This window comes from Monodon monoceros, unplaced genomic scaffold (genome assembly GCF_005190385.1).
Source record: "Monodon monoceros isolate NGI ecotype Baffin Bay Population unplaced genomic scaffold, NGI_Narwhal_1 Super_Scaffold_22, whole genome shotgun sequence".
NCBI lineage: Eukaryota > Metazoa > Chordata > Mammalia > Artiodactyla > Monodontidae > Monodon > Monodon monoceros.
Window position 1 is genome coordinate 58,826,533 of NW_021703779.1, and position 14,642 is coordinate 58,841,174.

Genomic DNA, 14,642 nt, shown 5'->3' on the forward strand with positions numbered 1-14,642 from the left:
CAAATAGGTAATTGACTTATGTTGATTAGCTTAAATTTTGACCCTTAGCAGTGTCACTTCTACCTCCCCCATACCTCTTCCTTCTCTAGTTCCCTAATCTTTAATGAGGGATTGAGAATGAGAAGCCGGAGAGAACATGTATCTTAGCTATTAGTTAGCCTTTACTTCTTACCTACATAGCATAAACAGAAAGATCTTAAACCAAGATCCTAAACCTAGAGGTCATTCTTGTTGCAACCATTTCTTGCTCTGAATTATTACCTTCCTCCAAACCATTAATTTAAAGTAGTTCAGGGATACATTTTTATTTATCCAATATACTACCTGGCTGGAAGTATACATTGGAATGAACGCTTTTTCTAGACTTCTGGGGGGTAATTTTAAACCAATCCCACCCTAAGGCCTATGGGATATATATTTTTATCCACCTTTGATATAACTGTTATCAATTGGGAACTTTTCTTTTTTTTTTGGCTGCATTGGGTCTTCACTGCTGTGCATGGGCTTTTCTCTAGTTGTGGCAAGCGAGGGCTACTGTTCATTGCAGTGCATGGGCCTCTCATTGCGGTGGCTTCTCTTGTTGCGGAGCATGGGCTCTAGGCATGCAGGCTTCAGTAGTTGCAGCACACAGGCTCAGTAGTTGCATCACACAGGCCCTAAAGTACGCGGGCTTCAGTAGTTGCAGTGCGTGGGCTCAGTAGTTGTGGCACGTGGGCTCTAGGGCATGCAGGCTTCAGTAGTTGTGGCACGCGGGCTCAGTAGTTGTGGCTCGCAGGCTCTAGAGTGCAGACTCAGTAGTTGTGGCGCATTGGCTTAGTTGCTCCACGGCATGTGGGATCTTCCCGGACCAGGGATCGAACCCGTGTCCCCTGCATTGGCAGGCATATTTTTAACCACTGTGCTACCAGGGAAGTCCACAAGTACTTTTCTAATATGTTACTTTCTTTGTCTTAGTGTGGAGCCATCAGAGAATCTACAATCCCTAATGGAGAAGAATCAGTCACTGGTAGAGGAGAATGAAAAATTAAGTCGTGGTCTAAGTGAGGCTGCTGGTCAGACAGCCCAGATGTTGGAGAGGATCATTTTGGTGAGGCTTCAAGACTAAACTACTACCAGTCTGGACATTTACTAACTTTAGTTTCTGAAATACTTAACATGCTTCTCATTATGAGAGACAAGTTACATGGAAAGAAATGAATTAATATTACCATATCCTCCCTGGAGCCCCCTCCAGGGAAAATCCAAGAATGTTTAATCAAACATACAGAAAAATTAAAAGACTTATGCCGTGAACACATATATATCTACCACAAAGAATCTACATGAAGCCCATTTTAAAATGGATTTGTTCTAAAATATCAGAGAGGAAAGAACCAGGTCCTTCTGTCACCTTAAGTTCTGCCTAATCATCCATAATACCAAGTAATTCTCCTCACTAAGATTTTAGTTCCTTTCTATCTCCCTTCCCCTAATGTCACATTTCATATCCCATCCTAACAGCTGCCATGGAGAGAGAAAACATCTGGAAAATTAATTTTAACTCCTTTTACATATGGTTAATTTTCAAATAGTGGATCACTATGTAACTGACTACACCAGTTCTGTGTCCTACTACATGTGTGATAGTACCCTCCTGGATCAGTGTGTGCGGGCTCTGTCACTAACATTGTTCTACTAGTCTAAATACAACTCAATATTTGATAGCACAGCGATTGCCAGAAGTAAAAATGAGTTCCCACCAAAATGTAATTGAACATCTGTAATTTATACACCTTCACGAATCAGTGTACTCCAGTCGAGGAAGAGTGACCTGCTTAAAGATTTCTTTAAAGGGGGCCAAATCCTAGGTCCATTGTAATGTCCATTACTAGCAGAAGGGTGAAAATGGGATCTAGGGGATTTTTTTATATACAGTTTTCTATCTCCAGTGCTACATTTTATGTCTTTGAAGTAACTCTAGAAGCTGTGCTTCACATGTGAGTGTGGCTCACATAACAGACAGTACTTGTTATTCTAGCCGTGTACCCATCTGACCTTTATAAGGTTGTTACAATGGCTGCCCAATAGGTTTATTGTTTGATGTCTTGTCAGAACTTCATAACGAGCACAACAGTTTTGTCCTATATAAACCGTCCTTCCCAAATCTGTTGCAGCATCTAGCATGTTACAGATACTGTGACTGAAATAAAATGGAAAATATCAGTAACCCTTCCCAAAACGTAGCTGCCTCTCTGCCATTTCTTCTTCTCTGCCATCATTCTTATGCCTCATCTTTTTCTTGCTTTCTTTTGCTAAAACTAGTCTACCATATCACATAGTGTAACTTGAAAAAACCCTCAGCTCATATTCAATGTGAGGCCCTTTTATGTTTTAAATGTCCTTATGGTGGGGCTAGGGAACAGTGTAGTGTAGGAGGCAGTTTTAAAGCAAGTGGGTTTTTTGCAAACAGCAGGGCGTAGCATGCCAGGAAGTATTGCTTTTTCCCCCAGTTGCAAAGTTCTCTATGGAATTAAGGCTTCACGCTCCACCCTATAGTCTGAGCTTCATGGCAAGCATAAGACCCAGCTGCTGGGATGCTATTTTTAGTAGCTCATGTTGACTGAAGGGCTAATTTCCATGACTGTTAAAAAACACATTTCTCGCTAAATAACCAAAGCCCACTAAATCCTCTATTACAGCAAAGGAGTTAGCCTCTCTACCTAGGTTTTAATCCATAGGAGCAGAAGAGAGGGCCTAATTAGGTGAGGCTGTCAGGCAGTGCCACTGATGATCTCCTGGGTCTTTGTTGCAGACAGAACAAGCAAATGAAAAAATGAACGCCAAGCTAGAAGAGCTCAGGAAGCATGCAGCGTAAGTTTCCTACCAGATGTTTGTGACCTATACCACCTTAGTACATAATCATGGACCCACTGGCCTTTGCAGTATGATTAACCCTTGGGTTCCTTTGCTTGAATTTTCAGCTGCAAAGTGGATCTTCAAAAGCTAGTGGAGACTTTGGAAGACCAAGAACTAAAAGAAAATGTAGAGATGATTCGTAACCTGCAGCAAGTGATAACCCAGCTATCGGTAAGCCAAGTAGGGACAGTGTAAATAGGCATATTGCTTTCGTTTGTTTCTCTTGATGCATATAAACATGTCTAACTCTGCACCTTTTGCTGAAACAACTAGATTGTGAGCTGTTTGAGGACAAAGATCATGGATCATTGGATGTGACCTGAATATTGAATTAGTTAAATCAAAACCACTCATAGATTACACGTGCAGTGGCACATTAATATTTCAGTATTCTAATCAAACACTGGAAGCAGCAACACTGGTGCAAAATTGCCTGGGTAGCATGAGCAGCAGTCATTGATTTGCTGTCTTTTCGGTGTAGGCTAACTTAATAAGAGGCCTTATACCATACCCCAATTTTAAATAAGCTGGGTTCTGACAGATAGCATAGAGCCTCCAGGGAATACCGTAGCTCTCTTTTATAACCAGTAATAAATTAGTTTGAATGACCATTCCACTATAAGTTCACATTTTTATTTATAGAACTAGTATAGTAGTTGTGGGTGGGTTTTGTTGGGAGGGTGGTTGTTTGTTGTTTTTCCCAGAAGAAACATTCTTACAGTCCTACCATCCTAAAAGCCTCTTTTTATTTTTGGTGTTCCTTCTCTATCCTAGTACTTAAGCATAGATACTTTTTTGAAAAATTGAAATCATATTATGTTATGGGGTCATGGTTGGTAAAGGGGTTATGGTTTGTTTTGTTCCATCTATACCCTCTTGTTTATTATTCTGAAGCAGTAATGTGTATGTAAGTGCCTGGTAGTAATTCCTAGGTCTGAAACAGAGGTTTTAATTTTACCAGAACAGTGATTCTCTACCCCGGGTCTTGCCCAGTGTTTTCTAGAGTTGTCAAAAGTTTATCACAAAATCATCCGCATCTCTATTTTACTCTTAAAGAGTCAGTGAAAAAAATACCATACAATATTGTAAGGGGAATGGTTAGGATGGCCAGTTCAAGAAATTAAATGAGTAAACTTCCAAAAGACTAGAAAGCAGTGTTTTAGAATAAGTAGTACTGTACAAAATTATTACAGGTAGTCCAAGATGACAGTTCATTTTCCTAACAAACAGGCCATAGTCATTGAGAATCTGAGCTCCAAAGCCAGACAAACCCTGGTTTGAATCCCATTCTGCTACTCACTAGCTGTGTAACCTTGCTAAGTACTATATTGATATTGAAAGAAAATAATCCAAGTGACTCAAATCGAGGTTAAAGGCATTATTCAGCTGATGTACTCAGGGATCACCTGAACTCCAAATAACTCCCCGAGTTGAAATAGGATTGGAGTTTCATACAGTGAGAAGGGAGGGGTGTGATTCCTTGTGGTTTGTCTCAGTTGGCAGTTTTTGTTGTTAATTGCTGTGAATCTTTTGGTTGGATGATGCTCCAGTTTTCATGCTTCTTGCTCAAGAACACTGGTGCAATCCCATCCTGATAAATGTCCAATTATTTTCAAGAGTTGTTCTTGCAAGCCTTGTTGTTTGTCAGTTTGCCAAGGTTCACAGGTGGGAGAGGTGGCAAAAAACCCTCTCTCATGTCTGTTTTAAGCCTCTTACATTAGCAATATGAGCAAAGTGTGGTGGGAGCCCAAAGGAAGGGGGGATTAACTGCCTAGAAAATTCAGGAAGAAAAAACTGGGTCCTAAAAAATGAATAGGACTTTGCCACACAGACAGAGGGGAAAGGACGACCTATATAGAGGAAAAGGTATATGCAAAAGCAAAGAGGTATGAATGTTTAGAACATGGTAAGAACTTCATTGTGGCTGAAGTATAGAATGTGTGCTAGAGAATGGCTATCCACAAGGTTAAATTTCACCATCTGTAATCGAGGTGAAGCATCTTATATATGAAAACTTTGTGTGAACTGCCTCAGAATTGAGATAATCTAGACTGCAGAACCCTACTGGAGCCAAATCTTATAAGATCAGAAAAGAGTAATCCAGGGCACCATTGTTCGTGGCCACCACACTGATCTTAAAGGATTCCACACCACCTCTTTGAGTCACATGGGAAAGATGAAGAAGGAAACTAATGGAACCAAGTTAACAATATAAGAGAAGGCATATCTTCAGTGAGGATCTGGCAGTATGACTGGTGCCTGGCATGACTGTGGAGGAAGTTGCTAGTGGTGGCTGGCTCAGAGGAACTCTAGAGAATTGCTGTGTCTGTCACTAAAATTCACTTGGCATGCGTAGCAGGAGGGTGCTAAAGATTGCCACAAGCTGATAAAGTCCCTGGCTTCCATTCACCATCATGGTCAGGTAGAGTAAACCATTTTACCCTGGGCTCCTGCTGGACTCTTGAATCAGAGTTCTCTGTGTCTATTGTTTGGAGACCCTCCCAGCTACATATTTGTTTGGAAATACACAACAATGTATCCTGTGGCTTTTACTGAGACTCACTACAGTGAAAGCAGAATGTTTTAAATGTAAGTGCTTGTGCCCTTCATTCTGGATTAAAACTATTTTTATTATAATTGATGGTTGAACACCCTCTTTTCAGTTATGAAGGCAACCATTGTTCCTGGACCTTTCTCCTAGGGCTTTAAGTGCTAAACTGTACTATTTCTTCCTTTAAAATGTAATTCAGGCAAACCTTGTTGCAGTTACCTGTGAGGAAATTCATGCAGTCCTTTCAGTTCCCACAAAATCAAATTTTTTTTGTTTTTACCCCTTTCTCCAAGACCAGTTCCATAAAAAGCTTTTTGCATGCCCAGTAATGCTATTGCCTACAGCCCACAAGCACAAACTTCATTTTGGAGGGTATTACTGGTTAATGTAGCTCAACGTACCTGTTCCCGTAGTAGTCCTGTTCCCCTGACCATCACCTTCAGCAAATCATGTCTTTTTATTACAAGAGGTTCTCAGTAGCCTTAGAATGAGGGAGAAAGAGGCTGTTAGATTGAAATAAATCCTATTGTTATATATTTACATTTAGGATTATAAAGGCATAAACCTGCCATGTTCATGTAGAACGTGTCACCAAAGCTTAAACCTTAGCATTGTGAAATTTCACTGGGCCAAAAGGTAAACCCACAGTAACAACATGTCTTCTTCAGGGCATGTTGAATCGGATCTACTTGGATCCTGAGCCTCTGGAAGGTCCTAGAAAAAGTCTCCAAAAGCCAGTGTGATAGGCCCTACTAGTCTAGGATAAGTCTATAACTAGTCCTTTTACTGAGACTTACTGGGAGGGAGAAAAGGGTAACCATTAACCTATAATACATTGAAGTGCTCTGTTTTTTAAGAAGGATTTAGTATGTCCTGCCCTTGGAGAATCACCAGTAGTGTAAATCATGATGAGAAAGGATGTAGGAATACTGGGGCTTCCTTTGAATTCTCTTTGAGTCTCACTGGTTAGGAATTTCTGGGCAGAATAAGGGAAATGCTTTACAGACAGCATTTACTAAGGGCCTTTTTTTTTTTTTTTTTTTTGCCACACTGTGTGGCATGCGGGATCTTAGTTCCCCGACCAGAGATCGAACCCGTGCCCCCTGCACTGGGAGCATGGAGTCTTAACCACTGGACCACCAGGGAAGTTCCATTAAGGGCCTCTTTCACTTCTTGCCTTAAAGGTACTAAGATTCAAGTTTCAACAACTATGTAATGTTTCACTGGGCTGGTGCCGGGACTCCCTGTGCTAACCCTAAATTCTTTCCTTGCTATTGAGCCAATAGCTCTTTCATCTATGACCTTAATCATGTGACATCCTGGAAATAATCCTTTCTTCCCAGGGCTTTTCAGAATCACTTAAACAGAAGTGGTAATCTTTATGTTGCAATGCCAAATAAAGCCTAAATTCCAGTGGGGAGAACAGAGCTTGCTCATATGAGAGCCTATAAATAAATTAGTCCTAATAAGTGGTTTTAGGTTTCCCTTTTAGGTGGTTGTTGTTCTAATGCTCAAAAAAGGAATGTGCCCTTCTCTGGGAGGGAATCGGTGCTTACCCTTTCCCTTCAACTAACCACTACCTCGAGTAGCTGCATATGATTGGTTCCTATGTATATGAGGGACAGAGTCTGAAGTGTGTCTGACTTAATGAGCACATTTTTCTGGGGCATTCACCTGTGGCGTTTATTTCCTTGTAGAGTGGGCTCTTGCTACCTTGACTGGATATAAGATAAAAATCAAAAATAATCCTTCATCCTATTCACTTTTCTGCTGCATTGCCTTTATTTGCTATGTCTGGTCTTAGGATGGTATGTCCATGAGAACTGGCTAGACCTGTACATTATAGAGGTAGAATTAGTGGTAAAAAACAGAAAAAGAAAGGGTAGAGTCTATAAAGTGGATTGAACTTTGGCCTGCTGGAATGGCTGTTTCACTCTAGCCCAGTGAACTCTGGCAGAGCAGAAGAGGTGCAATAAATATGTCAGTGGCCACATGACCCTATTTTTACGAAGACTGCACAATCAACCTTTATAAAAAAGACAGACCCTTGAGAAGTGGGAAGTGGAAACATGGTTGTTGGGGTATATGTGACTACAGAATTGGTCCAACACCTTAAATGGTCTCTATATACACTTGAAAACAACTAAATAACCCATATAAAACCCACTAGTAAGCTCCTAAACTGAGATATCATTTCTCATTGCAGGATGAAACTGTTGCTTGTATGGCTGCAGCTATTGATACTGCAGTGGAACCAGAAGCGGTAAGTAATTGGCCCCTTTGTGTAGAACCAGGAGCTTTAACTGTGCCATTTCTTATGATTTATCACTTACCTGAGGAAGAGACTCCCTGATTGCTACCATCCTCCATAGAATGCCTTGGAAATCCAGAAATCTTGAGTGTAAAACTCAGTTAACTATAAAATCCCTAACTTGGATAGTATCTCTCTCTAATAGTATAACTGCTAAGCAAAGCTTCTCAGGGTTGCCACTTTCCATATTTGCAGTCTGGCTTACTGATTTCTTATTAGATGCTAGTATTCTGCATCAACTGTCTAGCACATTAAGACGAAGAAGGAAACAAATTAGGAAATTATGGCAAAGTCAAAAAAGCATTAGAGAAGAAATGGAAGAAAATTTTTTCTCAACATATGTTTCTGTGGATGCAGTGGTTAAGGGCTAAAAGAACCAAGGAAAATATTTTGAGCATTCAAGTTGCAAGAATAGATAAAATGTGTTAGATATTGGCTGAAGGCTATAGAGCAGAGTCAGAATGAAAGGATGGACAGTGGTTTGCTTGAGACAGCTTTTTCTCCCTAAAACAAATATATGTTGGTATTTTTTATATTCTGAAAGAAGAAAGATAGGAGGTAAATCAGGTGCCAGAGGTCAGCGCTGTGAGAATAAATGAAGCCTCTTCTCCATTTCCACCATTACCAAAGTGCCATTTCCAGAGCCCTCTCTCCTCTAATAAGGTGAAAGTAAGAAGTGTTGGCCAGGGCTTCCCTGGTGGCGCAGTGGTTGAGAGTCCGCCTGCCGATGCAGGGGACACAGGCTTGTGCCCCAGTCCAGGAAGATCCCACATGCCGCGGAGCGGCTAGGCCCATGAGCCATGGCCGCTAAGCCTGCGCGTCCGGAGCCTGTGCTCCGCAACGGGAGAGGCCACAATAGTGAGAGGCCCAAAACTTGGTTCACTCTAAAAGAATCAGTTAAAGGATATAAGAAATAAGGTTCTTGTAAGAGCAGAGAAATAGGTTAGCTCAATTTCCTTCTGATGTTTAAAGCAAATGTTTGAGAAGCTACAGTTTTAAAAGAACAGAGGTACTTAAAAAAAAAAAGAACAGAGGTACTAATGGAGAAGTGGCTGTGAGACTTGATGAAACAGTGCCTAAGGAACTCCAATTGCTTGTTCCTCTCACAACTCATTATACTGATCTTTTCCAGCAAGTGGAAATCAGTCCAGGGAGCAGCAGGTCTTCTGATGGTTTCACCACTCAGCATGCTCTACGTCAAGCTCAGATGTCTAAGGAGCTGGTTGAGTTGAATAAAGCCCTTGCACTGAAAGAGGCCCTAGCCAAGAAAATGACTCAGAATGACAGCCAACTACAGCCTATCGAGTTCCAGTACCAGGTACAATATTTACTAGGGCACGTAATGTTCATGTCTACCATCTCTCTTTAGTAGTATGGGAAGAAAGCAGGCACACCGTTTTTGATGATGACAAGGCAACATAATGTGCATAGTATGACTGGAGTTGTACTGCTGGTTAAAAAAAGGATACATTCGGGCTTCCCTGGTGGCACAGTGGTTGGGAGTTTACCTGCCGATGCGGGGGACACGGGTTCGTGCCCCGGTCTGGGAGGATCACACATGCTGCGGAGCGGCTGGCCCCGTGAGCCATCGCCGCTGAGCCTGCACGTCTGGAGCCTGTGCTCCACAGCAGGAGAGGCCACAACTGTGAGAGGTCTGCATACCGCAAAAAAAAAAAAAAAAAAAAGGATACATTCAGTATAAAGAAACTGTAATTTTCTTTCATTTAATCTAATACCTTACTTATGCAACAGGTATTTAATAAATAGTTAGATAATGTTATAATAAATGTGGTCCCTACTTGTAGAGAAATTTTGTTCTAATAACTATGCTGGGATTCTAAGAAAGGTACATCTCTTAGTAGACGGTCTGGGTTATAGTGAGAATTATGAAGACACTTGTAGTGGATGTCACATGACTTGGCAAATGGCTAAACTGCTTTTCCTAGTGGTAGTCCTAAGTGGCCCTTGCTAATTAATAATCAGGTCTTTACTTAAAGACAAGTCTTGGGCTTTTAGGTTGTCCACAAGATTACCCTTGCTCCAGACCTTATTTTTCCCTGTAGCCCGGTATTTCCCATCCACAAAGGGATGTTAGCAGAACTGGTAGGGGGAAGGGTGGATTACTTTCCCATTCAGCTATATCCTATCATCCCCAAAGTCCTATATGCTGTTCTCGACAAATCCCTGTATTACTCATACATTTCTACCACCAGTTCCCCTAAGTTTTCAGAGTAAAAACAAGAAAAGTGTTTCTCCTAAATAATTTTCACCACTTTTTTTTCCATAGGGCAGAAGTTGCTTCCAAAATAATAACTGAGTTGCCAATAGAGGTGTTATTTCCTTTTTGTTATCACAGTCTTAACTTTTTTTTTTGTCTTAACTTTTTTGAAACTTATTTTTTATTTATGTCACACAAATGCATGTATATCATTTTTACAGGTCAAATAGTACAATGCTCAGAAAAATAAAAGCAATCTCCTGCCCTACTACCTTCTCTCCTATTCCCTAGGCTTATAGTTTAAGTTCTTTAAGCCGTTTCTTCTGACATTTACCTCCAGATTTCTAGATAAGAGTTGGTAGTATAATTATGTTACTTTAAAATTTTTGGACATTTTCAATTGACTTCCCACTATGGGAGACGGGAACATAGCTCTCTTATACATCCCCCCATGCACAGTGCCTCACTTCTATCTTTCAAAATGGTTATATCACACTTTTTGATTAAATGAATATTTAGTGTTTAAATTTTATGATTACATAACTTTTATAACTGAGCCACATAGTATACTATGATTCCATTTCCTTTCTTATACAGCCTTTTGCATTTCCTGAAGTTAATTTTGGGAGTTCCCTGGCGGTCCAGTGGTTAGGACTGGGGGCTTTCACTGCTGTGGGCCCGGGTCCAATCCCTGGTCGGGGAACTAAGATCCCTCAAGCCATGTAGCACGGCCAAAAATAATAATAATAATCACAATAGTAATAATAATCTCATTTTTTCATTTACTTAGTCTGCTATTTACCTGTCAATAATTTATCTCCAAACTTCTTAACAGAATTATAAAGCTCCTCTCAGTAGTCAAACATACCAGGTAATTTATCAATCCATTTCTTTCTTGAAGACAACCCTCTTGGAATCTTTTGTTCTGGTTTGCTTTCTCTGGGCCTACTGCCCAGCCATCAGCCTGGGACCGTCGTCCTGGGCACCCGCTTCACTTCTCATCTCTGTGTTGAAACCGATTCCATGTCTTCCTCATTCTTGGGCTACTCCTTTGTGTTGGTGGAGTACAACCCAAACAGCTTTTTGAGAAAGTGTACATGAAAGGAAAATGTTTTAAACCATTGCATGCCTGAAAATAGCTTTTTGTTGTTGTGGTGGTGGTGATGGTGGTGTTTCTTACACTTGTTAGTTTGGCTGGGTTTAGAATTCTACAGTGGAAATCATTTTTCTTCAGAATTTTGAAGGCTTTGCTCCATGGTCTTCTATTTCCAATGTTGCTGTTTAGAAGTCCATTATAATTCCTGATTCTTTTTATTTGACCTGTATTTTCCTCCCCTCTGGCAACTTTCAGGATCTTTTCTTTATCCCCAAGTATTCTTTAATTTCACAATCATGTGCCTTGGTGTGGATCTGTTCTCACTTATTGTGCTTGGTGCTTGGTGGGTCCTTTCAATCTAGAAATTTGTATTCTTCTTTAGTGGGAAGTTTTCTTGTATTATTTCTTTAATAATGCCCACCTCTCTATTTTCTTTGTTTTTTCTTTTCTTTTTTTTAGTAAATTTATTTATTTTTATTTATTTTTGGGGCTACATTAGGTCTTCGTTGCTGCACATGGGCTTCCTCTAGTTGCGGCCAGCAGGGGCTACTCTTCACTGTGGTGTGCGGGCTTCTCATTGCGGTGGCTTCTCTTGTTGTGGAGCACAGGCTCTAGGTGCGTGGGCTTCAGTAGTTGTGCACGCGGGCTCAGTAGTTGTGGCTCACGGGCTTTAGAGTGCAGTCTCAGTAGTTGTGGCACACGGGCTTAGTTGCTCTGTGGCATGTGGGATCTTCCTGGACCAGGGATCGAACCCCCGTCCCCTGCATTGGCAGGCAGATTCTTAACCACTACGCCACCAGGGAAATCCCTGTTTTTTCTTTTCTTGCACTCCTCTTAGTCAGATATTGGATCTCTTAGATTTAGTCTCTGCTTTTCTTATCTCCTCTCTCCTATTTTCTATTTCTTTGTCTTTTTATTCCATTCTCTGGGAGATTTCCTTGCACTCCTTCTGGTGAATTTTTTTATTTGCCTATTTCTAAGATTTTTTTAAATTCTCTAATTGTTCCTTTTTATAGCCTTCTCTTCTTTTTTTTCATGGATGCAGTGCTCGTCTCTAAGGATAGAAATTAAATTTTGTTGAAGTTTTCTTCTTCCTGCCTTGCCTCTGTTTCGTTCAAATTCCCCTCTTTAGTGTGTTTGATTTGGTCTTTCATGTAAGAAGCTTTCTTCAAATTTCCAGTGATCTTTGGTTGTCCATTCATATTTAACAGTGAGACACTAATAGCCAATAGGAAATTCTGTATACATAGGTTTCTCTGGGCTGGTCAGTTTCCAATAAAGAAATCTTTCATTCTCTTGCCTGGAGTTGTGTGAGGAGAGTAGTAATATGCCCTATTTCTGGTAACTCAGAGGAAATGAGGGAGTTGAAGTCTCTCCAGTTATATACAGACTTTTATTTAATCCCCTATCAGTAGTATGTTACTTTATCCCTGCCTTTTGCTGTGCCTGCTGCCTATGAGTCCAGCCTGTCAGGTTCAGCCTCTCCAGAGAGGAAACCTCTTCTCCTCTTTGTGGTGCTATGGTACAAATTAGCTTGTTACTTCTTGACATTTGTCCTATAGGAGTCATAGTTTAGCTTTTTCTACTCTAATTCAGTTACCACTTATCCAAAATATTTTCCTCATCCAAAAAAGTTTGTTTATATCTCTTGACTGCTCTCTTCATCCTTGTTGATTTATACCCTTTTGGGAGGTCATTTTAGTGGGTTTTCAGGAGAGAGCAAGTTAAATACATAGCTCAATCCTCCATACTAACAGGACATAAAATGCAGCCTTTTTTAGGTTGAACGTATTTTGGCCTTTCCAGGATAAATGAAGGATTAACGATAAGGCTGAGAAATTATTCCTCTCTTCTTGTACTCTTGCCTAGAAACGTAGGGACATATGTTCCCCCAGTGTACTTCTAACCCTATGAGGGGGTGCTAGTAATGATCTATAGCTATAGCTGTAGTAAGATAACTTGTCCTTTTTTTCCCTTGGAATCAAATATGCTTGAGCTTCCAAACCTTAAAGTTAAAAGGAAATAAATTCTTAATGTTAACAGTACCTTTTAATCACATGTAAATGTCTCTCTTTTTCTAAGAAATAAAGGTAATTTTTTGTTCTAAACAATATTTTTCCTATCACTGTAAAGAATTGCTATAGAAAAATCTGAGGAGGTATAAGTTCTTGTTAGTGAAGACTACCATGAATTATAATAGCCCAGGAGTCAAATATTTGAATAATTTCCCTTGTGGAGCCAGTGAGACTATTAACTGAATGTGGCATACATAATGAAGAGATACTATTTTTTTACCCATCCCATTGGTAAAAATTTTGAAGTGTAGCAATAGCAAATGTTCACAAGGGTGCAGGGAAATAAGTACTCTCATACATAGCTAGCGAGAGTGTAAATTGGAATAACCACTTTGGGGGACAATTTGGCAGTATCTATTAAAATTGAAAATGTGTACCCCCATGACCCTGTAATTCCACTTGTCTCTACCCTAGAAAAACCTTGCACGTGTGCACAGAAGGCATGTACAAGAATGTTTCATTATGGCAACAAAAAGAATGAGATAGATCTGTATGCACTGATATAAATAAATCTCCAAGACCAAGTTTTAAAAAAAAGGCAAGTTACAGAATATTATCTACATATAATGTAACTCTGTTTATCTTTAACATATTTCAGTAAGTACACACATACACATACATATATGCACGTGTGTGTATATATTATTTTAAAGTCTATGTATTTACATATATTATTATATATTCTAGGCATTTGCCACAATATACTTAGTAAATACACACACACACACGGCATTTACATTTCTATGTAAATGTCTAGAATATGTACGTGTCCATATACATAGTATGTAAGTGTCTAGGGAAAAAATGTCTGGAAGATCTGGACCAAGCTGATGACAGTGGTTACTTCTGGAGAGAGGACTGGAATTTTGGCAGGGGTAAGGAAGTCAAGGGGACTTGCCCTTTATATGTATTATCTGGATTATTTTTTACAAGAATGTTTTCATGTGTTACTTCTATAAGTACACATACACACACACACACACACACACACACACACACACACGTTATTGCCAGTTTAAATATACAGGGTCTATAAAGCAGTGAGATTGGTCTTTATTGATTAGATTGAAATGACTAAAAGTATACTTCATGGAAAATAGCTCTTGCCTATTTAGGTACAGCCCCACCTAACCTGCCTCTGCTTCTTTTTGTCATTTCAGTACTGGTCTAAGGCCCTCGTATAATCTTCTTGGCTACCAACCACTTATTCAGCCAGTTTCCTTTAATCTTTTTTTGGTTATGAGAACAGGAAGGAATCTGTTCATTGAGTTTTCCCAATCTTGGAAAAACTACCAAACTTCAGTTTATAGAATTTGTTTTCTAAGTGCATGCAGAACTGCAGATGCTATTGAATGCATACGTTTGAAAGTTCAGAATATAAGAATGTTTGTGCAGCTCTTTACAGTTTACAAAATATCTTTACTTTTTATCTTATTCAGTCTTCCCAACAACCCTGTGAGGTAGGTGGTGTTAGTTGTTTACATAGATAGGAAAAC

The 14,642-nt window shown here is 39.9% G+C and overlaps 1 protein-coding gene across 1 annotated transcript in view; it reads left to right on the forward strand.

The window, feature by feature from the left end:
- Positions 1 to 14,642, forward strand: part of KIF4A (kinesin family member 4A) — a 126,245-nt gene that overhangs the window by 69,399 nt on the left and 42,204 nt on the right. The window contains exons 10-14 of the mRNA XM_029239920.1: positions 955 to 1,087; positions 2,792 to 2,850; positions 2,961 to 3,066; positions 7,653 to 7,709; positions 8,890 to 9,075. Coding sequence (XP_029095753.1) covers positions 955 to 1,087; positions 2,792 to 2,850; positions 2,961 to 3,066; positions 7,653 to 7,709; positions 8,890 to 9,075 — 541 coding nt within the window. The remainder of the gene's footprint in view (positions 1 to 954; positions 1,088 to 2,791; positions 2,851 to 2,960; positions 3,067 to 7,652; positions 7,710 to 8,889; positions 9,076 to 14,642) is intronic.